The sequence below is a fragment of the Opisthocomus hoazin genome, chromosome 4, assembly GCF_030867145.1.
Source record: "Opisthocomus hoazin isolate bOpiHoa1 chromosome 4, bOpiHoa1.hap1, whole genome shotgun sequence".
Taxonomy (NCBI): Eukaryota; Metazoa; Chordata; class Aves; order Opisthocomiformes; family Opisthocomidae; genus Opisthocomus; species Opisthocomus hoazin.
In genome coordinates, this window is record NC_134417.1 from 57,852,285 (window position 1) to 57,876,949 (window position 24,665).

General features: G+C 41.6%; 2 protein-coding genes across 9 annotated transcripts in view; one reads left to right on the forward strand and one right to left on the reverse strand.

Moving 5' to 3' along the window:
- Positions 1-6,206, forward strand: part of GSDME (gasdermin E) — a 34,492-nt gene extending 28,286 nt beyond the window's left edge. For all 3 annotated transcript variants that reach the window (XM_075419136.1, XM_075419134.1, XM_075419135.1), the window contains 4 exons: positions 1,640-1,767; positions 1,884-2,070; positions 3,601-3,674; positions 4,478-6,206. In XM_075419136.1, the coding sequence (XP_075275251.1) occupies positions 1,640-1,767; positions 1,884-2,070; positions 3,601-3,674; positions 4,478-4,708 (620 nt within the window). In that variant the 3' untranslated portion in view covers positions 4,709-6,206. The remainder of the gene's footprint in view (positions 1-1,639; positions 1,768-1,883; positions 2,071-3,600; positions 3,675-4,477) is intronic.
- A 1,417-nt stretch (positions 6,207-7,623) lies between these two features.
- Positions 7,624-24,665, reverse strand: part of PALS2 (protein associated with LIN7 2, MAGUK p55 family member) — a 68,436-nt gene continuing 51,394 nt past the window's right edge. For all 6 annotated transcript variants that reach the window (XM_075419137.1, XM_075419138.1, XM_075419140.1 and 3 more), the window contains 7 exons: positions 24,187-24,318; positions 22,084-22,183; positions 21,467-21,535; positions 20,278-20,439; positions 17,442-17,644; positions 16,913-17,041; positions 7,624-14,513 (listed from right to left, as the gene is read on the reverse strand). In XM_075419137.1, coding sequence (XP_075275252.1) covers positions 14,337-14,513; positions 16,913-17,041; positions 17,442-17,644; positions 20,278-20,439; positions 21,467-21,535; positions 22,084-22,183; positions 24,187-24,318 — 972 coding nt within the window. In that variant the 3' untranslated portion in view covers positions 7,624-14,336. The remainder of the gene's footprint in view (positions 14,514-16,912; positions 17,042-17,441; positions 17,645-20,277; positions 20,440-21,466; positions 21,536-22,083; positions 22,184-24,186; positions 24,319-24,665) is intronic.

The window sequence follows — 24,665 nt, forward strand, 5'->3', positions numbered from 1 at the left end:
GAAGGTATTTTTTCGTGACTTGGAAAATACTCTCAGTCAAGCTTCTTAGATAAAGGTTATTTTAAGTCTCAAAAATTGCAAAGGCATCTCCCCTGCCTTCACCTAGACTCCTTATTTTCTCAGAAGCTTTATAGAAATCTTCAGTATCAACTAAGGCTGATGAAATTAAAATGTGATTTAAATGGAAGTTTGCAAATTGGTATAATAAGCCAGGTGCAACCTGTTTATTGCAGGGATGTGGAAGGAGGGGGCAGGATTGTCACCACAGGAATGAAAAAGGGGAAAACAGATCGAGGCCTCAGAACACACGTTGCTTTTCATCGGCTCTTGTTAGAGTTCTTACAGCTGGTTCTGACAATGAATATCTTTTTTGCTTTCTCCAAATTTCACCCTTGGTTCATGGCTCGTCAATGCACAAGCTATGACCAAAATAGATACTTGTTGTCCTGAAATAAATTCTGTCATTCTCCAGTGTAGACCTGTCTGAAAGGAAAAACTGTGTCTCCATGGGTATATACAATCCACTTGTGAAAGAATGTTATGCCACAGTTTTGGTTTCTGTTTTAGCTTGACATCCCTTTGTGCCTTTCTTGCTTAAAAGGCTTGGAGGTTTCTTTTAATTATTGAACCTGAACTGTAGAAAAATTGTTTCTACTGAAGCAATTTAAAGTAGGTTTCCTCTTCTGTTACTTGTATAGCCAGTCATATGATTGTGTCAGGTATGAAAAATATCTGCCTGTGGCTGGGCTTTTTTTTCCTTGCAGTGAAGTAATTTTTAGATACAAAAGGCATCTTTAAAGAGTGCGTGTTTCTTGACCGGAGTGACATGAAGTGAAATTTCTTTTAAACAAGGGTAAGAATGCTTGCATACCCATATTTTTGAAATGTGGAAAAACACATTCCAACCTTCCAGTTGGCATTATTGACTTGAAAACTTGCTTTCTTTTCGCAAAATGGTAATTTGATGTCATAAACCATTTTGATTTAGTGTCATAGTTGAATTGTGGGGAAAGAAGTGCGGCGAACTCTGTTGTGCTTCTGTTGTGTGTGTTGTAATGGATTTAATATTTCAGTCAAGAAGAGGTTTTAGTCCTGATTTTTGTAGTAAGTCTTTTCAGGGCAGGGGTGAAGGGGTGTAATTCTTTGATGCACCTGATGAAATATGAGGACAATAACAATTTGACATCGCAATAGGAACTTTTAATTCTGCATGTGGACTCGTGCCATTGACTTTGTAATTCCTGTTAACCCACAGATGAGGAAGTAAGGTTGTGAGCAGAACTGTTCATTCTGCCTTGTAAGTGAACGTTCTCTGGAGATGAACTTTCAGATGAGAAACTTAACATGTGGTTAGTTCAGTTAACATTTAAATACTGATTTCTAAAATATTAAAAATACTGGACACCGAATGTTGATCCTTGGTAGTTGTTCTTCTTTCTTAGAATTTTCATTGGTGCTTTATTGGCTCATTAGGGAAATGTAATCAGATGTCTTCCAGCCTTGCATCGTGACTTGTGCTGATGGAAATTAGGATGTCAAGATATGCTGATAAATGTGCTTAGGAAACACATAGCAAAAATGTTAACTGTTTTTTGTGTTGAAATACTTAGTTTTGCTTTTTACTGCTTTCATGGGAAAGATCTGTCACGGTTGAAGACTCAGTTCCAGCCCTTTGTGAAGCTGCCGGAAGACAAGCAAAGAGCTTTATATAAAACCCTCTGTGAACTCTTGCTCCATGAAGAAATGGTAACTGCCCTGGAGGACGTGGTAAGATGAAGAAACTTTTGTTCCCTTCCTAAAAGTAGTTTTGGGATAGAGCTAGCATTCTCTTTTGCTTGAGCTTTCCTTTTTTCACGAATTTTTACTTACTCTTTTGCTTCCAGCTAGATGATATCTGCACAGGAGACAAGCCAGATCTGGAGGAATTAAAACCTGCACAACAGCAAGCCCTTGTTGACTTCTTGCAGCTCTTAGGGTGCAGTTTACCGAGTGAGCCGCTGTTGCAGAAGTGTCAGCCTCCAGACGGAGAACTCTTCTCAGCTGCTCACCTCCTCATCAGTGCTGTCTCTGGTGCGTTGTGAATGAAGGGGAGAGCCCTGGTTTTTTATTTCCCTTTTAGAAGCTCCCTCTGTGTTAAAGCGTTTATGGCTCTTTTTGAGCAGTTGGTGAGCTGAGTGCACATAATTTGTTCTGTTCCTTTTTATGGGTTTGATATACCATGCTTGGCATTCCCGGCTGTGAATTAAATTCAGCCCTCAATCACTGGCAGATTTTGCTTGTAAAATACACATTCCCCCAAGACTGCTCCGCTCTGCTTTCTGCTGAGTGTGGGCATTTCCAGTTTGGCAAGCTAATTTCTGTTCTTGTTGTGTGCCAGACTTCTTCCCGGCTAGATACTGAGAATTACAAATTAGGTGTTACTTTCTGTGTAACAGCGTATTTTGTTGAGGTGCAAACTATATTTAGCAAAAATGAATTTAACATAGAGACACTGCAATTAGAGGGTTGTTTTGCAGCTGCTGAAAAAGGAGATTAAACATAAATGTCAAACAAATGCCATCTTTACGATCTAGTTGGCACCACAGTGTTAATTAAAAGCTACCTGCAAAGTCCAAGACAGACTTGCCTGGTTTTTTCTCCTCTCTCTCTTACATAAAGAATTTCCTGACATTAAGATAATGAAGGGAAGTCCAGTGTGGTGTTAGTGAGATGTGGCACTGTGCAGCAGAGTGTCAGTGTGCACATGCATACGCGCTGTACCCAGGTAGCAAAGCTTAACTCATTTGCGGAGACAGAAGAGAAGTAGAAAACAGAAACCCACTGATGCGGTAACGCCTGTCAGATGCTGTTAACAGCAGGGTGCAGTTAATTGAATGTGCTGCATTATCACCTGGCTTTGGACATAATGTCTGCTGCTAATGTCCAGGCGTAAATGTGGCTGGATCAAGAATCAAAAGCTGGTTTGCGCCCATTGCTTCTATTGGGAATTACAGCCCTTGAGTTGCGGAGTCGAAGGGCACCACGGGGATCATTTAGTCTGTCTCCCTGCCCCAGGGCAGTCTCGGCTATGTCATTCCTCTCAAACTGTGTTTTTGCTGAAGTCAGCATCCCATCTGGATCTTGAGAGCAGTGGTTCTTGTTTTATTCAAGGCCTGAGTTGTTCATCCAGCCTGCAGACTCGGAGTGAAACACTGGGGAGATACTTAGGGAGGAGACAAGAGTGATGGAGAAGAAATCCCCTTTCCTACAAGCTGCCTTTTCTCAAGGGCAAGGATAGTTAGTGCGGGGCTTATACCCATCGCCCATCCCATTTTATTTTGCACTCTGGGAAGCAGGCAGGAAAGGGCTGGAGCAGCCTCTTCCAAATGACCAGCAGAGCGCTTGTGACATCTGCCCTCGGCATTGAATCACTTTGGTCTCCAGCGTCCATTTCACAAGGTGCTGTACCTGCCAGTGGGCCTCAAAAATGCAGCTCATCTGTCTTTGCCCAGCAGGAGAACCCCATAACGGAGCTCGCTGTTGAGAAGGTCCCCTTTCCAGCAGCCAGCCCCGTGCAGTGTGCACTGGAAACAATCTTTCCCTTTTATGTTTCCTTCACAGAGCTGTCTGATGAGACTCTCGTCCTGCTGCGTGCCTGCTGTGATCTTCACGTTGTTCCGGCGTTGTGTTGTCTGGTGAGTAATCAAACTACACCTGTGTAGCCTGTGGGCCCCGGCAGCAGCGGTGGCTGAGTCCTCAGCGTTGCTGTGTTTCTCACCCGTAAAGAAGATGCCAAGCTCCAGTGCCAATCTCGGCTGTAGGCATTGCTTAGGCAAGGTCAGAGCCTGGCAGTGGCAAATGACGCGGGTGATTGACTGCAGGTGGATTCCTGACTTCTGAAACGTTTCTGCAGTTTGGACATTTCATGGGCTGAGAGCAAAAGAAAGTTGTAACTTAAGCTCGAATTTTAATTTACTAATAGTCTCACTAGCCAATTTTAAAGTCTTAGTAACAGTAATCACCTGCCCTTGGGAAACAAATTTCTCTTTGATAGCAGCAGTGCCTGGGCCTTGGCAAATTCTGGAGTTCCAAAACTCTGAGGCCATTCATTGAAACTGCTGGAGGAATGGGGCAGGGCTCTTTTTAAGCTCACGGACAAAAATAATAGTAAAAACCTTTAAATATGTGGGGGCGAGGGGCATGCTACTGTTTGCTCAGAGGAAGTTAAATGTGGTCTGTAGTGAGAGACGCTGGACTGGGGGAAAGGACGCGGTAAGAGAGATGTTTCTTGTTAATGGGTGCCACAGAGCTTTGGTTCTGGGTGAGCATGTCGGACTTGCCCAGGCTGATAGTAAAGGGAACGTTGCCCTTTTGCTGCTGCCTTGTAGGCTCTCCTGGCGGCTTTGTAAGCAAGAACTGAGCTATCTGATGGCAGGAACAGCGCTGCTTGGAAAACCCTTTTAACGTCTCTGTCTTTTGCTCTCTCTCATAAATAAAGCCTCACGTCGCTTCAGCCGATGGCACCGTGGTGCTGAGCAGTCCTTCAGTGGCTGCTCTCACCGACAGAGGAAGATTTGACGTTGTGCAAAGGCTGTTTGCTTCATCAAACATTCGTTTGGAAATGGCAGAGTCTTCTGTAAAAGCTGTAACTATGAAAGAACCTAGATTCTTCCCCCTTGTTCTTTATGTTGCACTGTGTGGGTTTTGTGCTTTAGGTGGGAATGTGTAGGAGCTTTGCCAAGTATCCAGTTATTGCTCCAGCCTGTCCTTTCTTCTGCAGCTCTGCAGTGCGGCGTCGGTGTGTCTGGGCTCGCAGTGGAGCCACTTGGCTGGGGGCTCTGTGGCCTGGGCAGGGGTTCTGCAGGGCAGGGCGGCCGCGGCATGGCTGGGGTGAGCGCTCTGCGCTGCCGTCAGGCGTGCTGTCGCTCTGCCCCTTCACTGAGCTGCCTCCGCAGCGGAAAATACGTACATAAGGGACAGAGGGGGGAATTGAGAGAGCCAAGCCTGGAACAGAAATTGAACGCAGCCTTTCCGGTAGTTGTCAGATCTGCAGGGCGGTGTCAGCCTGATCGCTTGCGTTAATATGCAGGGGAGAAAAAGCACTTGGTACTTTGCAGCTTTGTAAGCCCGCAAACAAGCAGGCTGTGGAAATCCAGGGTTCTGCAACGGGGTGCATGTCCTGCTGGTTTAAGACTTGATGTGCAGAATGCCTTTGCTCTGGAGCAAGTGGAATGGAGGGCTCTCGAAGAGGCACTTGATTAGGTTTTCATTTATTAAGTGTGGTTTGGCTTTACGGATGTGAACCGCGCACTGCAGGAAATAAAGAACTCTTTTTCAAAACCTAAGACCACTGTAGGGATTTGTGCCTCCGTACAGCGTTTCTCTATTTTCTAACAAGTTTTTACTCAACTTAGCAAGTTTCAGCTGTTTAAATTGCCATTTGAACTTTCTCTTTGAGGTACGGTGATGCTTTTGGTATGTCCATGTGAAGTGTCCCTGCTGCACTCAACAAAAGTGATCGTTTTGCCCACACGACATTTTGAGTGCAGATGTTTTTCTGGTTTCTCCGACTGCCAGCAAAGTGTAGTAAAGTGCTTTGTGCTTTGAACTGCTTTCCCTTTATTTCATTGTAATTTTTTGCGATCGTGTGGATGGGACAGACACGCAGCAGAGATCACTGTAAATATGGGCTCGGGGAGACAATGTTCCAGGTGAGTGGAGTACTGGTGCTCTCGGGTGAGGTGGTGAGATGGCTGACAGGCGGACAAGCAGGCGCCTGCGTGTGCGTAGGGAGGGCGAGCAGCAGCCAGGCCCTGCAGCTTCACCGGTGGGCGGGAGTCCCGGGTTCGGTCTTCTGCTCCATTGCCATCTGGTCTTGAGCAGATCATCTGAGAGGGCGTTAAAACCTCGGGTCAGTGAGGCTTTCCCGGAGGAATCGGGCTTTGCAGAGAGGCAGCGTGGTGCCTCTCCGCACCCGGAGCGCGCAGCATAGCCGTGCGCACAGAGCTGTTGGCGCTCCTGCATCTCGTCTGTCAAATGAAGCTGATGGCATTGCCTGAACCTTGCACTGGTGCATCTGGAAATGTCGTTTGGGGGGTGGAAGCATCTTACCCTGCTTCTAGCAGTCAGGTGTGTCTTTGTAAATGGGAAAGTTGTCTTTTTGCTAGCCGCTGCTCCAAAGCTGCCTCTGTAACTAATTTATTGGAATTTTGTATTAAATATTATGTCAAAACAGAATAATTTATGACTATTTCCATTGTTCTTTTTTGCGGGATTACAGTCATTCCCTTGGCCTTGAAAGGTGGTGCACACAGGCAGCAAGAGGATGTGTGGGCATCCACGCAGCACCACGGTCCGTGTGCTCTGATCCTCCTTACGGAGTTCTGGTGTAAGCCATATGTGCACTGTATTGCCTCAGCGCTTCAGGGAGCGCATGCTATAACATACACGTTGGAGAGGGGATTTATTTATAGAGGAAGAAAGACCCAACATACCCTAGGTGTTCTATAAAAATGTCATTGAAGAAAGAAGCGTTGTGTGTGTTCCCTCCTGTTTTGCTTTCAGAGGTAGGTTAGTCTTTGGCTTTGGCTAAATCCACTGGTCGGGTTCAGGCTGAGGAGCAGCACAGCTGGGGAAGAAAAGCAGCATGGAGGCACTTTGTGTGTTCATCGTTTTCCCTCCATTCCTTCTTCCGTGCTCTTGAAAGCAGGATCCTGATGCACAGGAACACTAAAAATAGCTCAGAGTGGGGATGTGAAGACCCAAGGGAACAGCAGAAGCCGCGTGTCTCTCTCCAGGTACCTCTTGCCCTGCCCTTCCCCAGCCTAAGTTGCGCTGAGCCAGATTAACTCAGAGCCCGCTTCAGAAGAGCTGGGTGTGCATCCACTGCGTTATAGCTACAACAGCAATTTCTTGTGACGAGATCAGATACCACACCCCAAATTCCCTCCCCAAAACCTTGCTCCCCTTCGCTACACTTCTGCGTTCCGCAGGAGGAAGGGGGAGGAAACCCCACCTTTGCGACTCGGAGTCGGATCAGGCCCTGGGAAGATGAGGTCCGCAGCCTCTTCTCGCAGAGTCTGCGCTGTGTCAGGAGGCGGGCGGGCTCAGCCTCGCTGTCCATCACCAGCGCTTGCCTCGTACGCGCAGCAGTCCCGAGTGACAGCGATGGCCCCGGGGAGTGACTCCTGTCACGCTGCGGTGCTCGGAGCCCGCGCTGGGCGATTACAGCTGTCGGGTGGCTGAAGAGGCCCCACGAGCGCTGTACATGGAGCGGGGATTCCACACCAAGCTACCCGGAACCACCTGGAGTGCTGCTTTCCTGGCCCTTGAGCACTACAGGAGGCCCAAAGGCACTGTGGCCAGCAGCGCCCGCGCAGCCCGCTTCAGGTAACCGACCCACACAGCGTGGAGCCCGGTCTGTGCAGGCCAGCGGTCACCGGGATGTTTGGTACGAGCACACCAACGCATCACTGCCAGCGGGGCACGCTCGGGGTGTCGGCATGGAGCCAGTTTTCAGCCAGAAGGGGCGAGGTGAAGGTAAAAGGCAGATGGGTGCAGACTGCTTCTTGATAACTTCTTTACTTGGCTAAAATTCAGGGTGTGACCAAAAAAAATCACGAAAAAAAAGCTAGTTACCTTTTTTCAATATTAAATCTTTATTATATACAAAAATATTTTGTTGGGAATTAACAGAATTTCACAATTTGTACATTAACATTTTTATGTTTGGCTGTGTTTATTGTGAAAATACTAGCTGTGAAAAAGACAATGGGGATTTTAGAAAACAAGTCACAATTTAAAAATGTCCTATGTATCAGCTGACTTTACCAGTATGAAGTCAGAGTGCTAACAAGTCTCCTCTCCCAGGCCGGCTCTACAGTTTTGTATTCAAGCAACAATTAGATACTAAATCGTCTTCAGGTTTATATTACAAAGTTTAGCTAAGAGTGAAGATTTTTTTGTAGGATGTCTTCAGCTAAAGGAGGAGCAGTTTTTTTTCTTATAGGAGAGCAGTTTTTAAAGTTTTACAAATGTCAAATCCAGTTTGATTTACTATGCTGGGGGGGGGGAGCAACCCAACCCACGAGAGCTGCCACCAGGCAAAACCCGCTGTGAGAAGCAGCCAGGTGAGGAAATGCGCAGTGACAGGCTGCTGATGCACCTTTCAACCCAAATACTTAACCAGGATTTTACAGTTCTTAGCCCGGTTTGGGGTGGGACAGCAGCAAACCGAAAGAAGCGGTTCCCCCTTCCTACCGCACGGCGCGCAAACGTTACACAAACGTTACACACAGGCAACAGATGATGGGGGCATAGGGGAGGGGAAGGAATGCTCAGCAGGCGTTTATAAGGGGGCGGGGGGAATCCATTTCAACAGTGACCTCCATACATAATTATGTACAAGACCTAAACTAACAAAAATCAGTCAAAAAGAATTTTTTTTTGCAGCCAACAATTCTGCTGCCGCCCCCAGAAGTGGCCAGCGCCGTGCTGTTCACTGCGCTCTACAGTACGTTTCAGGTCAGATGTCAAATACCAGAGAAGTTACTTGTGGTTTTGGAAGAGGATTTACCATATTCTAGGGAAACGTCGGCTGCTTACGGAGTAACACTTGGACCAGCCGTGAGGACAGCCAAACCTGTGTGGACAAGCATCACTGTGGAGCTCAGGACATTAAAAGGAAAAGGATAAATGGGAGAAAGCGTTTCCAGGACTACTGTCACTGTGTAGCCTGGCAGGTTGGTCAGTAAGTACTGCACACCCAACCACTGCCTTGGCAGCAAAAGGAACTCCGTACCCAAGTAGCATGAGAAAGGGTTAAAAATACTGAGGACAAAATTCACATTTACTTCAAGTGTAATTTATACAATATAAACATTGCTGAGACCCTGCTGAAGAAAAAGAATTCTGTTTGGAAGTGAAACTGCTTAACAGCCTTCAGCCTTTGCTAAGCTGGAGTTTGTTTTTCAGCTTGTACAGGTAAACTCCAGCTGCAGTACTGGCAAATGAACTGAGAATTCAGCAGTTTAAAATGTGACAGTTTGGAACAGCATCCTTCCGTGGAGAATTTGGGTGAAGCAGCAGATACGGTCTGAATTACTTGCAGTACTTGCCCCTCTGTTTTATTTGTATAATTATGCGTGTGCACAAGTGCACTTTTAGTGTGTTTGGAAGCCAAAGCTGGCTCTGAAAATTGGTTATTTTACAAGTGTTTTCACTGTTTTTTTTTTTCCTTTTTAGTATCGGTCTTGGGACTGAAAACAGTAAGTTAGACCCGTCTTCAATACCAGTGTTTATATTGACCACTATTTTCTCTACAAGACACAAGTTGAGAATCCCAGACCATTCCCATCAGTAAGCTTGTTAAAAACACATGAACACTGACAAAAGTAGGTCAAAAACAAGGTCTGGGAAAAAAAAAAAAAAAAAAAAAAAAAAAAATGGGGCCAGGAGTTCACTTCAGCAGGGTCAGTACTGCTGAGCCACCCGAGCACGCACATGGCTGTCCCTTCGGCTACAGCAGCCCTGCGAAGGGCCCAGGAGAGCTCACCATGGGGCCCTTAAGGCAGGAGGCCTGGCAGACCCCAAGTCCTTGTGTCCAGTAACCGCTACCTCGCCTGCGCTAAACTGGTTCCTCCCCACTCTCACGAAAGTAGGGTGCCACTTGGCAATAACGATGCGGTACTCTTTAACTCTTCAGACTGTGGATGAGGCAAGAAACCCTGGAGGAAGCAAACAGTCCCTGTACAACGGACGCAGCAGCCTCCGCCTGTAGCTTGTCATGCAGCTGTACCTACAGGCACCGTGAGGGATGGGCAATCGATCTACCACAGTAGGCACTACCGAGGGACTGAGAAACGGCGGTTGCTGCAAAGTTCAGGGTGAATGAAAGGGCAAGATTGATGAAGGCTGGATGGGAAACCAAGGGGTAGGTAAAGAAAGTGGGAATTTGTTCGTGTTCGCAATCATCACTTGTGTGAAGGCAGATAGCAACCCCCACTCCCCGTTTCTGGAGTGCTGCTCTGCCTAACCGCTCCCCACTGGTCCTTACTTAAGCAGAACAGAGAGGCAAGCTTGGCTCTGAAGGGGACCTAGCCAGGAATCTTCGGTGTTTAAAAGAGAAAAAGGTTTGCCGTTTCTTATCTGAATCGCCCTCTTCAAAACCAACCCACTGAGCTGCAGCAGTTTGTACAGCAGGCCCTTTCAGTACGAGTTTAGAAGCTGCAATGAGCTACAACTGTACAGAAGACAGGGAAAAAAAGTGCCACATTTGGAGCCCGTCCAGGATGTGACAGTTTATATAAACACAAAAGGGATGAGCTGATCTGCCATCCTGCTCCACAAAGCTTTGTACGACTGAGCACACCGAGCTGCACCCATGTGAGCCCACAGCACAAGTTAAGGATATTGCGTTGGTTATAAATTCAATTGCCTCTGTCAGTCTGTGATTCTGCTCCCATTTTACCTTCATTTTTGTATTTGCAGAACCTTTTGAAAGACCTTTACAAATCTATGCAAGATGACATATCCCGTTGCAATTATCCCACTAAACTTTGACTGCATCTTGTCACACGATGTAGAACCTAAAGCAGGCCTGCTAGTGCAACAGGTAGAGAGGGCAAGGTAATCGCTTGGGTACGCATGCACCAAAGTATTTACATTAAAGGTGAGACTGGTGCACACTTAATGGGATTTTTGGTGCATTTAAGGAAATAACTTATGGGTCTTGGCATAGTGACTGTGCTTTTATGTATAACTTTTCATTCACAGGGCAACTACAGTGTTTCTTCTGTAAGTCTCTATATGTACATAATTTTACAGCACCTCATGCACTGTCCAAAACAGATAGAAATTACAGATAAATATAGAATTCTTAGATTGAAATATCTGTATATTTAGAAAAATATACATTAGTAAACACAATAAACCAGGTAGAGAAGTGTACCAGTTCTAAAGTCTCACATGCAGGTACATTTCTGGATCAAGTCAGGATAGCTTAGTAATGTGATAGCAGACATGAGCATTTTTTTGTTTCACCATCCACATACATACATATACACAGACAACTATTTGATAATTTACTTTTCTAAAGTAGTTAAATATTTATCTTGTGATACATACCACATATCTTAAACATTTAGCAGCATCTCCACCTCGCTCTGCCACACCTATTGTTATCATTAACAGTCAACGTAAAAAGTTTTCCTGTCAGTATCTAGAAGATGAATGTTTAGTACAGAATGAGATTCGTGAAATCCTAGTTATTATAAACCCCCCAGAATATTTCCACAGCTGTTAAATACGTTCTCTTACTCAAACCTGGCCTTTCAGAGTGTCTTCTCCCCTCACTGCACAACGTACAAGTCTCTAACATCTGGTCTAGCGTACCCTGGAGACTGTCAGCGCTGTGTGTATGACTGAAATGACACCACTGTTCTAAGAACCTCCAAGAATGTTCTTTTCTGGAAAAAGTAACTGTCATTCTCATTCCAGTCATCCTACCAGGTAGTGACAAACTAAGTAGAATATCTGATGAAAATCAGATTCTGCTAAAAAGCAAAACAAAACAAAATCCACCACTCCAAAAACAAAGCATCCCCCCCCCCCTCAGTATTACATACCTGCTGCTCTGCACTCTCAAGATTTAATGAACTGATGCAAGGAGTGGGGTGTTTTGTCTCGTGGTTTTTTTTCTTTACAACCTGCACGTGGACATCCAACCGAAACCTGCAGACACTCTGATACACTACATGCATGCACCCTAAGCCAGCCACCTTCTCTAACTGCTTGAGAATTGTACTCCCCACTAGCATCTACGTGACCGCCACCCAGTGGGTGCGCACTAGGCTCCCCTGTGCTGACTGCTGGATTTCAAAACAGCAAGTGAACCTGCAGCGAAAGGTGAAGCTTTAGGCTTTAGTAAATACACTGCTGTTTGTTTGGAGACTGTTAACAAGGGAGGCTCTTTTGACAGTGTTGTCTCTGGGATGGAAACAGAAGGAGCAGAGAGGTTTTCCTGACTAAACCTTGGTGCCCATGTTTCATGTCTTTCATTTGGTTAAGTAAATTTATGGAAAAAAAAAAAAGATGAAAATAAGTGATATGTGCAATATAAAGTACTGTGGTGTGGAAACTGAAGAATATTCTCATTCCATTCATTAGGGAAGAGTGAGCTCAGCCCACTTTTGGCATCACAAACAGAGTATTTTTCTAACCTATACTGAAAAGGCATCATACCTGTGCAGATAGCACATGTTATTTACAGCATATGTAGGTCTTCTATTGCACAGTACACAAACACAGTTTAGTCACATTCAGCATACAGTGCCAACAGCAAATCATAAAATAGTCAAGCAATGGCTCTGCTATCAACAACGCTCGATCCATTTCTCAAAGCAGCCTCGGAGAGACAGGATCACAGAACATGTCTGCTGGGAAGAAATAAAAGCCTCATGCTGGTGCCACATCTATAAGCTCTGCCAAACTTAAACAAAACCAGAGAAAACACACCCTGAAAAAGTATACCAACGAAACAAAGCAGTGGTACAAATTTTCCATTGAGCATTTCAGATTCCCTCTACAAGACTGAAGCAGTCTCAGTATTAAGAGCCACCAGGATTACCTGTGCTGTCCACAGTTTTTACTAACATTTTCCACATGCACTGGGATCTCGAGCTGCCCTTGCCCTCCACAACAACCAACTTTATAGGCTTTTTAGAATCATCTTTAGTAAACTGGTGTCTTAAGGGTTTTTTGAGACTTGCCCCTTTCCTATACTGCATTAACTCCATTTTTCTTTTCCCTGTGCACATAAAAGTCTTTCGGAGCCCCAGGAAGCAATACTGTTTCACAGTGTCTCAGCCTCTTTTCCTTCAGCACTAGTTCTGAGGAAGCTGCCTTTTGGTAGCATTCCCTGTCACGCTTCGGTGTTGAAAAAGAATTCAGAAGCCAGGTGCCTGTCACCAGATGGAAAAGAAAAACAAACAGATGGCTTCAGTTTAGACACCTAACCTGCTAAGTGATGGTGAATGTCACTGTATACAACAGCATATAAAATATGGTCACAGAAAGGGCTAGTCTTAGCGACAAGCTATATGTTCATTTTGTTCTTGGTAAGCAGGAATTTACATCAGCGTAAGTTTCGATTGATGAACTTGAACCTAATAGGAATTATATCAATGAGCCTACTAAAGGGAGAACTGTCACTGAACAAAAGGAAATATGCTGTAAACCAAAACGGTATAAAGAACATTGCTTATTAGCAGTAAACTTCTAATTCACAAGCTAGCTAATGAAAAATGCAATTAAAAACGATGTAACAAAAAGCACAGAAATTCCATTACATCACACTCATAAAAATACAGCAGTTGATCACACACAAATATTCAAAAAAGAGAATACAGAACCCAGCTAGATATCACAGGAAATTTAGCCACAGATCACTATACAAATATCGAACAATGACCTAAGAAAAGAAAATTACATTTTTTTTAAAAAAAAGCAATGTGTTTTCATAAGTGTGAATAAATAGCCCTAAACATTACACGTCACTCTACAAGGCTCCACGTATCAGGTTCTCTCTCGGGCTACTTCACCACTATGCAAATTGCGCTGAATTACCTTGCGTACAAGCTTTCTAACGTCAGTACTTCAGCCGTAGCGGGCTAACATGTTGGCTCCCAAGAACAGCCTAAGCAGCAGCTTGCAAGGTGTTGCTTTACGTTATTTCAAGAGACACGTGTAAGGGAACGTACACAACAGTTGTCTAAATGAAGAGACACCAAGAATTTGTGAAACATCAAGAACGCACCAACATTAAGCCAAAACAAGCTGGAGCAATGGAGCTGTGTGTTGGTTGCTGCTTTTCATATTTAAAATTCTGCTCCCATGAAATTATTATTTTTTTTAAGGAAGAGAAAAAGAAAGAGCTATAGAGTTTTGACCAGTTAAACACTGACATTAACAAGTTTTACAAAAAGTGTTTCAAGTATCCTGTTTTTAATCACAGTGAAAATGTAAGACCAAGATGTAAATGTTGACGTGAATGACTGAAAGTTTCTCCGATGAAAAAGGCAAAGGTACTAAATCAAAACATATAAAAATGCTTAAACGCATTTCCTTCATGTGATATGGATAGAAAGGTTATCTGTAAAAAGTTAGAAAAATTAAAATAAATTACATATTTAAGTACACTTTCCCTTCAACATTTTTATAAAAATTCAGAATAGTGTACTTTTGAATATACATAGCGTAAAAATGCACAAGTGCCGCAGGTTGTCGTCAGTATCTACACAACGTCATGTTAGCATATTTGCTACAGTTGATTTTGTTACTTCAGCTCCTCTCGAGAAATCTCAATATACCCAGCTAATTGGGACCCACTGTGGTTCCAGCCGCAGTCTCTCGATCGCAGTCTGTAGCTTCTCGAAGGCTTTGTCTAGGTTGTCATTTACAATGGTCAGGTCAAAGTAGTGGTTGTATGCTCTCTGGATCCGGGCGCTCTCATCCACTGTTTTTTTCAAATCTGTGTCCTGTTGAAGAGATTTTGAAGATTACTGAGAACATAAGACTGGCAAATCCTGATAAATACAGCAGAACTGTCCCTTCATTACATACTGCAACCAACTATTTAAAGCTATATACTGACTTTCTTTAAAAAAACAATTAAAGTTTGCATTTATAGTAAATCCACACAGAACTTAAGCTAAAATGCATTGAAAGAGCTAAAAAAGTTATGAGCTGTGCTAAGAATGTTAAATTTGGCAACCAAATGTTTGCAAATCTTGCAATTTTTAAGAAAGTTAACGGAAGCACATGAACCGGGCTGGTATGCATAGCGGGCAGTTAATCACTTTGTGCGACTGATGATCCAATCAGAATAAAATTAATGCTTTAGGAATGACTGAGTCAATCAGTTATGTAAATATATTTGTGCCTTTTGTTATTTCCACAGAAAGCACCAAAAAGTCCAAGAATTTAAATTACTACGAAATAAAAGACAATGAGAGATACATTTCTAGTAGAGTAAAGCTCTGGAATACCTTACTGCTTTTAGAGGCTACTTTTCAGCCTTGCTCACCTGCCACCAAGTTCCTCATTCGTAAACTACTGCTGCAGTGTTTTAGTTCTGACATGAGCTGCAAAATTTATATTCCTACATTATGAAGCCTTCATGAATGAAGTGCTGCCACTGAGCATTCTTTTATGTTTCATTAGTCCCATGTTCTTAGAAAATTCCTCTCCTCCATTGCACAAAAGCGATTTTTTTCTAAGTGGTTATGAGATTTGTCCCCTTGACAATATTTATTTGAATATTTTCAAGTCCTGGTACAGTTGTACATACAAAAGCCCAAATGAAAAAGTAAGTTTGTGATAGCCTTTCCTTCATAGTAAATGAAGGCGACAAGCAAATATAGCACCACAAGAGCCAGAATTTTTGCAATTCAGCGGCTTAGGATGCTAGAAGTAACACAGACAGACACACTAGCAAGCAGAACATAATACTTTAAATGATACTTGTTTTTCATTTGTTCAGGAAGTACAAGAATACGAAATGGGAAGTCATACTCTTTATATAACATGCACAGATATGATTTAGAATGCACAAAGATATATAAATGTATATTTTAAACATAACTATGCTCTTTATTATCCATAAAGACGAGCAAAAGAAAGGCAAAGATGTCTCTCAGGGAATCAGATATTAGGAAGTGCAGGAAATTGTTTCTATACTTGTCTGGACAGTTTTAACCTTGCCTTCTTGCATATGCATCACACAATTCAGGGTTCATTTGTGGCAGGGAGGAGGAAAGGCAGAGCACCCACAGAGACACTAGAATGTATAATAATCAGAATCTCTGACTAGGACTGGACAGTCTCTCATGTGGTTAAGAGAACGGGATCTCATAGGTTTGAAAAGAAAAGAAAAAAAATACTAAATTTAATGGAAATTAACCCTCTCCCCATTTTATTGCCTTGAACACCACACTGGCATTATACAAGATATTGCTACTATCTCAGCTGCAGCACTATCACTGTGAGGTGTCAGCAGACCATGGCTTTTCTCAGACGGGAAGCGGTATTGCTGCACATAGAGGATCGTATTCTTAACTGCTCAGTCTGGCTTTGTTTGCTTTGGTCCTGCAGCTGGGAAAGTTCATGCCCATACAGAATACTTACAACTTGCTGCGCACACTATACCTCAGAAAAGGAGAGAAGATCTAACAAATAAAATGTGCCATTTCACATGAGAAACCCAAGGAACTTATGGGAAAGAGAAGCTATTCAACACTGCTTACGCTGGCAGCTCCCAGCCATTCACCATGCAGCACGTGCTGCAGCAGCAGTGGAAACAAGAACAAGGCCTAGTTGCATTCTGCTCTTAGTTGTTGTGGGGGGGTTTTGGTGAGTTTTTGATGAGTTTTTTTCGGAGGGGAGGGGTGTTTTTATGGTTGGGGGGAGGGGTTGTTTGTTTGTTTTTTAACATAGGCTGCAATATCTTTCCTAAGGATTACAGATTCCATTTTTAAAGCACATTTATAAGATATAAGACAAACCTGAACGAAACTTTTGGAAGGGAGAGGTTGGGAAAGGCAAAGACAGACATTTACATAACAGAACAATTCCCACCATCAGATATCTACCATTTGCTGCAAATAATCAAAGGTGATGCCTCTCAAAGAACACATTACAAGTAATTTTTGTAATCAACACTTCTCTCCAAGAGGTCTATTTTTAAGAAAGAAGCAATCTGCCTTATACATAGTATTTGATTAACTTCCACTGAGTAATCAGCAAAAGTCTTGCCTAACTTTTCTTAGAGACAGTAATTTCAGAACAAATGCCAGCTAAAATGAAAGGTTAAAAAAAAAAAAAAAAAAAAGTCTAACAACATCCTGTTCAAAGCAAACTAAATATGAAATCTGCTTACAGTGAGAAGTTTGGTTGTAATTCCAGCATCTACCACTGCCTTGTGCATCGCACGTAAAGTCTCCAACTCTGGAGCAGCAATAAACACTACATAGGGCATGAATTCTGAAGTCCTCAGTATTTTCAGGGCCTAAAAGCAAAGAAAAAGGAAAAAAAAAAGTTTGCGAACTACTCGCCATATGTCCCCATGACTTAAGGGGCACTGTGAAACTAGTCTGTTACAATGGGCAGAAACACATAAGCGAAGATTCTTATTTCGATTTTAGAAACTCCTACACTGCCTTCTGAAATGCTCAACACCATTCTTTCCTTGGCTAAAACGATTTTGCTAGTCTGCAAGACTCCTTTTCCACGCAGAATCTACGTTGGTTCCTTTCCATCTGTCTAACTCATTCCAACAAAGTGCCAGAAATGCAAGAATCCAGTTGATACTGTAATCTTTAAACCAGATAAGAAGCCTTCGAATTTAAAGGCACACCTCTTCAACATTATTCTCCTACACCTGTAGTGTAACATTATAAACTACGTACCTGTGGATTCACATCCAAGATGCAGGTCCTTCCTGTCTGCACAACTTCAAGGATAGAATCAATTTTAGTGCCATAAAGATTTCCTTCATATTCCCCATGCTCTAAATATCTGCCAGCTTTAATATCCATCTCCATTTCAGCTCGTGACACAAATCTGTATGCTTGCCCATCCTTTTCATCATCCCTTGGCTTTCGTGAAGTAACTAAAAAAAAATTAAAATATAAATTGAATTTTCTCTTCTTACAGGAATATAAATATGACATTGGACTGCCTATTAAGTTAGGGATAGTATAACGCACATCCATATACAATTATAATTGTTCCATATACAGATTAATCAATTATGCCGGCGTAAGCTTCAAAACTGAGCACAGTCCCCCCATTCCCTTTATTTCTGTTCTTTCCTATATGTTGTCTACCCACCCATTTGTTTATTTCCTTTGTATTACTCCTTCACACCGTACACAATACTCATTCATGTAATCTTTTTCATTATTCACTTAATAATTATTGAAGTGACTTGGAAATCAAAAGGAAGTTTAACTCTCAGATGCCAAATGTACTTCTGAAAATGACACATCGGAATCTGCCCTGCCCCCAAACCTTAGCACACACCTTGCTCACTGTACACACCTTGCTCACTGTACTTGTCCTGTTATTCAGGGTAGATTTACCTGAGCTTGCTATACAGGAAGGCAGCTTAAATATCAGAAGAAGCCAAGCCACTGTAGCAGAAACTTCGTGGAGGCCAGCTAACGCTGCTCTCCAGGACAACTTACCCTTTAAAGCAAGGTAAATTCACTGCAGAGATATTAAAGCCAATATTTAAGTAAAACATTAGCAGCTATCTTGGGTATGGGCTACACTGCAGCGTAGTCTGTGCAGTACAGACACTGTTTAAGCAAGGAAGTGAAAATAAAATAAAATAAATAAAATAAAATATTATTACTGACTTCACTGTCGTATCACCATACTATCTGCCCACTATTTGCATTTAATTGGATTTGAACTCTAGAATACATTAAACACAACAGTGAGTGGAACCCTTTGGTAATACTTGTATGACCACTGGGTGCCATATCACCACTTGGTGCAACTGGGTAATAAAAGTGGGAAGCATTCTTCCCCTTCCAGCAATTCCTAGCAGCTTCATTGTTATAGAAAACTCAAGTCCCAGAAGAAATGATCTTCTGAAGATATTAGCAATAAACGTATTACTAGAACATCTAGTTTCAGCCAAGATCCTACAGAAAAAGTAAAACTGTAATGGGTAATACAATACCCCCCAAAAATCATATCAGTTTGAAATAAGTTTTGGAGAATGAGTTTTACCAGTTTACAGCCAGAAGATGACTTAACCATTCAGCTATCCAGACTGAAGAAAAAACACTGCACCATTTGCTGGATTAGAACACAACACCAAGTACATGCTTCTCCTCGTAGCAAAATGGAGCTGTTTCAGCCATTTAAAATAAACAAATAAATAAAACCCACCCCCAAAACACCACTCCACAAAAAACCCCACACATATTCGTTTGTGAATAACCAGGATAATTTTCTTTCTTAGGCAAACTAAGATTACTGATTATCCTACCTAAAATCTAAATATAAGCTAGAGAGGAGATTCTATACACAATAATCTATGTACTGCATGTGTATGATTAGATTGTCAGATTGCTGGGTTGGAAAAGTTAACTTTTATGCCTTTAAACGATGTTCAAGAGCTCCAGGTAAAAGCAATTTAACACTGTGCTGCCTTACTTATATATATATTTAAGCATCTATATAGCATTTTAGAGAAACCAGTAATTTTGAGGGCTTTTTTAAAACGGAGCAAAGAATTTTAAAAAGTTTCTTACAGTTTTGCCAATATAAAACAATTAGATTCCCAGGGAAAGATTTCTTTAAAAAAACAGCACTGAGAAGTCAACCTTGTTATCAGTCACACATACCAATTCCAAGTGCTCTGGACAGTTTCAGTGTTAGAGATTCAGCAAATGAGAGAGACTGGTTCTCTCAGGCTGCACAATTTGTCTTTAAGGCTTGTCCCTCCTCCCCCATTATCAGATCTACTTCTTGCCCACTGAAAACAGAAGGGAACAGACTGTTTTTGAAATTCTGAAAAGGAGGTGGCAAGAGGAGAATAATAATGTAGCTAGGGTGGGCTTCTCGGGTCAGCAGTCAAACAGGTGGGGCAGTTAAAAAAATAAAGATGTTGTGAATTAGCTAAGCAACTATCTGGAAGGAAGGCAAGAGAACAACAGTAAGGGAGGAGGTTTTCTTCTGAAGTTGACAGGGAGGAAAAAAGAAAGATCATGGGCTTGAGGCTAGATGTATTAAAACATCAGCTTATCAGACAAATCTTGGAGATCACAAACACTTCAGTTTTATTGGAAGTTTGTTGCTTTTCCCTACTTTTCTAATACTAAAGTAACCATTTGTAATGCCTAGGGTGCTTCTACAGATGGAAGACTGAACAGCAGACATGAGAAACTCCACTGGCTGTTCATTACTAAAGACTACTACGAACTTCTAGAACCCCCTCGGTTACTGATGGTGACTGACACTGAAGAAACCTAGCAGACAGAAATACTGCGCATATAAAAATTGCTTTTCTGCAGCATCAATAACATTCAACTGCTAGTTACAAATACTTCCGCTGTCATCATATGTTAGTTCAGTTGTCTGAGATCATGAAGAGCCTTTTGTTTTCCCACTCTCTACCATTTTTATACTCTGATAAAATTACTCGACCTTGAATCAGTGGGATAAACATCAGGTATTTTCCAGATAATCAGAGAGTATGATATTACAATAGGAATGCTGACAACTTACATGGCACTGTAGTTCCAAACCTAGTAGGATTCAGCACTATAAACCTGTTCTTCAGACTTCTTCGCCCCACTCCTTGGGCCCCAATTAAGACCAGTGTTTTTCTCTGAAAAGGAGGCATTTTGGCAACTTCCTCATAGATCTGGATTTCATGACGATCAAATTCTACATTGAGAAGTTTACAATAAATAGTTAATACACAGTCAGTACTGTAAGAAAAAAAATAAGCAGTCCTGCAACAGACCACATGTGAATATAAATAGTACTCTAAGGGCATTAAGTCTGATACAAGCTTTCTTGCTTTAAACTGGTAGGGGAATAAAATAGTTACCCCTTCGTGGACAGCACAAGGTCAGATTATTTACATTTACTTCCAAGGAGAAAATTCGAGATTGGTCAGAATGGGAAAACTGTGCTTAATAATTAGTGAGCTTTCACAGAATCACAGAATGGTTGAGGTTGGAAGGTAGCTCTGCAGGTCATCTGGTCCAACTCCCCGCTCAAGCAGGGTCACCTGGAGATGGTTGCTTAGGACCATGTCCACATGGCTTTTGAATATCTTCAAGGAGGGAGAGTTCAACCTCTCTGGGCAAATTGTGCTAGTGCTCCATCACCCTCACAGTGGAAAAAGTGTTTCCTGATGTTCAAAGGGAACCCTCCTGTATTGTTTGTTGCCTCTGACCCTGTCTGAAAAGAGCCTGGCTCCATCCTCTTCACAGCCTCCCTTCAGGTATTTATACACATTGATAAGACCCCCCCGAACCTTCTCTTCTCCAGGCTGAAGAGTCCCAGCTCTCTCAGCCTCTCCTCATAGGAGAGGTGCTCCAGTCCCTTCATCATCTTCACATGTCCATGTCTCTCTTGCACTGGGGAAGAGCCCAGTACACTTCAGGTGTGGCCTCACCAGTGCTGTGTAGAGGGGAAGGATGACATCCCTCAACCTGCTGGCAACAAAGCATTCACTTTTTTTCTCTTTTAACGCACAGTTCTTCTCAACTTCCACCTACCAAAAGATGTACTCAGCACCACCATATCTCCTCTGGTCACTATTGCTTTTAAACCATAAGAAGTATCTGATCTATCAAATTTATAATCGAATATTTTACTGCAAATCTTCCAGGTTTGGATACACTAGACTCTGCAAGTTTAGCAGCCTAGAAAACTTTGATTCATGTGCAATATTAAGAGATACCTGCATTTCTTGTAGTCAGATACATCATCTTTTTCTTTTTTTTGCTGCTTATTGTTCCGCAGAAAGGCCCTAGAAATAAAAATTGAGACAAACTCATCATTTTTGTTAATTTTCTTTTTTGAAGCTTATTTACATGAACATATGCAAGTTCAGATTAATTAAATTTACAAGGATTATCAGAATTTTGTAGATTCTAGGGCAGGAGATCACATCTATTTTCATACACATCAAATGGTATAGTAAGAACCGAACACAAAGAAAAAATCAATTTTCCTAGAAAGCTTTGTAAAAAGCAGCAGAAAAATCCATCAAACACGTTTAATTTATTAACTTCCAGAGCATACTATAAAAACACATTTAAAAAGAAAGAGCTAATTCTTATGCCCTTCCCACCTCATTTAGCATTTCATCAGCAGATGGCAAAACTGATTCATGTATCTACAAAGACTAAGCATAGACTTTAGCCTTCATCCTTCAGTCAAAGCAAAAATATAATTATCATTTTGCAATATTCTGTGTATTGTCATACAGCAGTTTTCTAGTATCTGTGAAGGCAGGAAAATCAAAACAAATGGGCGTCAGAGCAAAATCTATTCCTGAAATTCATTAAATCTTACCTGAATTGTCCCAGTCCCTCCTAACAAAGGCCTTTCTCTTCTCTTCCAGGAACTGGCTAGGAATAAGCCCTGCACTTCCTCCTTCTTTAACATGACTAGCCTGGGAAAAAAAACCAAAAACCATAGGTAACTTGTGAGAAGCATTTTTCTCATTGATATGGTGCTGACTGACTTTCACACTGCCAGAGTTTCTCAGTGGTGAGGACTGATACATTTACTACTGAGACTTGGAAATTCAAACTCAGATGTGGATATTAAAGTTCTGTCTTACAGTAACAATGTCTGACATTGAGTATTAAAATTCAGGAAATGTAAATAAAGTAGATACAAGTTTCATTTCTGGTTCCCCTTAAGTCAGTAAGCTCCTATAGCCATAAACCTTTGGCATCAAAATCCTAAATGGAATTCTATGGCTCCAGATACTGAACTCTCAAGTGACAAAACTCAAACTTTCTAGGTACACAGAACACTTATTTTGTATTCTTGAGCTACTCCAAACAGGTTCCAGTGCAGCTTACTAACTGTCATTTCACAAACGGTGAATGCCATTAAGACATACCTAATTATGCCTTCAAGCTTTTTGCACTAAGTAACTACAGATTTAAAATCTTAGTAACTTAAATATTCCTGGTAATGAAAGTTTGGCTAAGATTCTCTACAAAATAATTTCACAGCAAGCTCAATTCTCAGCAAGCTTAACACATACAAACACACAGTTACAAAATGTCACTTTTCTTCTTCATAACTGGTAGGCCTGTCTCTAGCTGTGAGGAACTGTTTGCTTTTCAACTTGTATGCTTTCACCTAACTGATTTTTTACACTTCGCAAGTTTTCAGTAACAGTCTAACATTTCTGGAAAGCATAAGGAAAACCTAACTTTTTTTCCCCAGTGGCTTGATCTGCATAGCAATACTTGCAACACCCCATACTGGTTTAATGCATTTCATTTTTTCCACTGATCAAATGTTTAAGATTTAAGACTTATTTCTCCTGGACTCCCACAATTTACAAGCTGGAGAATTTGAAAAGCAATACAGAAGACAGCATGTAAGCTAAATGTCAAACTACTCTGGAGTTTTGGAGTGTCTAGTTTCTGAAACTAATTAACTTGGCAGTAATAAATTTTCTGCCTTCCCTCACAATTTTTATTCTCTGTTTACTGTCACTGACAAGCAACAGAATTCAGCAACAGTTGCTGATGTATATTCAAGTATTTTTGTTGCTTTTAAAGAAGTCATATATATATTGCTCTCAAGTAACATTTGGCTCACTATCGCATGTGAGCAAAGGGTGAGGAGTTTAGGGTTGGAAAGGGGAATTAATAATGCTAAACTCTTTGCCTAGATTGCCACTGCCAGTTGCAATTTTGAGTATCTTTGTTAAGAAATGTGTCTTAAAGGTTCACTCATCCCACTTTCAAAGGCACTGGTGATGTTTAATTGTGTGTATAGTGTCTTGAAAAAATAAAAATAGCATAAGCACTGGATCACATTTCTACTGAAGGACTGATTGTAGAAATACAACCTTAAAGCAAGATGAGCTGTTAATATTTGAAATAGTGGCAAACACTTTAATTATGAACATGCATGTTACAGCTCACACACACTGACCACCACTGTGGAAATAAAAGATACAGCTTCTCCAAACAGCTGTTCTCACCCCTCTTCAAATCCAAAGGGTTAAACTTCCCTCTCTTTCCCCTCAACTCCGAGCACTCAGGAAGGGGTCCACTTATTCCACAGTCACTGTCAGGGAAGGCTTACCTCAGTTAACAACCTAAGACATTCTGTAGAAATTGTCCACTTACACTGATTTTGGAATGTCTAGGCTTACAATAGAAGTACAAAGGCAAATAAATACTGGTAATAGCAAAATGAGTGTTACATATACAATTTATACCCTTCAATTTTCTCTAGTATTTTAGTTGTTAATATCTTGATATTAACTTGAAACTGGATTGCAGTGTAAATATTTTTTCTTGTATCTGCTGTTAAATGGAAATAGATCATAATTGAAAGAGTTTATTATTAAAGGCAACTAGTGAAGCTTTTAGTGGGGTTTTTTCGTTGTTATTGTTTTGTTTTTTTAATCTTTTTACCAACCTGCCACCAATTTGGATCTTCACGGTTTACAATATGAAGAATTTCTCCTTTAGAAAATTTCAATCCTGCTTCTTTGCATGGGATGAGGTTGTCATTATATGGATTATAATCAAAATGACACTTCACAAAAACCTGAAATGCATAAAAATTTACAAAGCTTAAACACTATAAAATACTTTCTTACTAATTTCTCTGTCAATCTGAAGTAATGTCTACCTACAGCACAAAAAGTTTGACACGAAAAGTTTGACAAGTTGCATTTGGCAAGTAAAACATAATCTATTCAAAAAGCCTGACATACACCAGCTGAGAGAGTAGAAATAATCAGCAGTACAAACCTTGGCTGAAGGAGCTTCATGATAAAAATAAAAAGCAACTGTTCTATTTGGACAATGTATTACAAAACACTAATTTTTTGCATTTCAGTATATACAACTCAGATCAGTATTCTGACTTTCAATTACTAAAGCACTGTATCC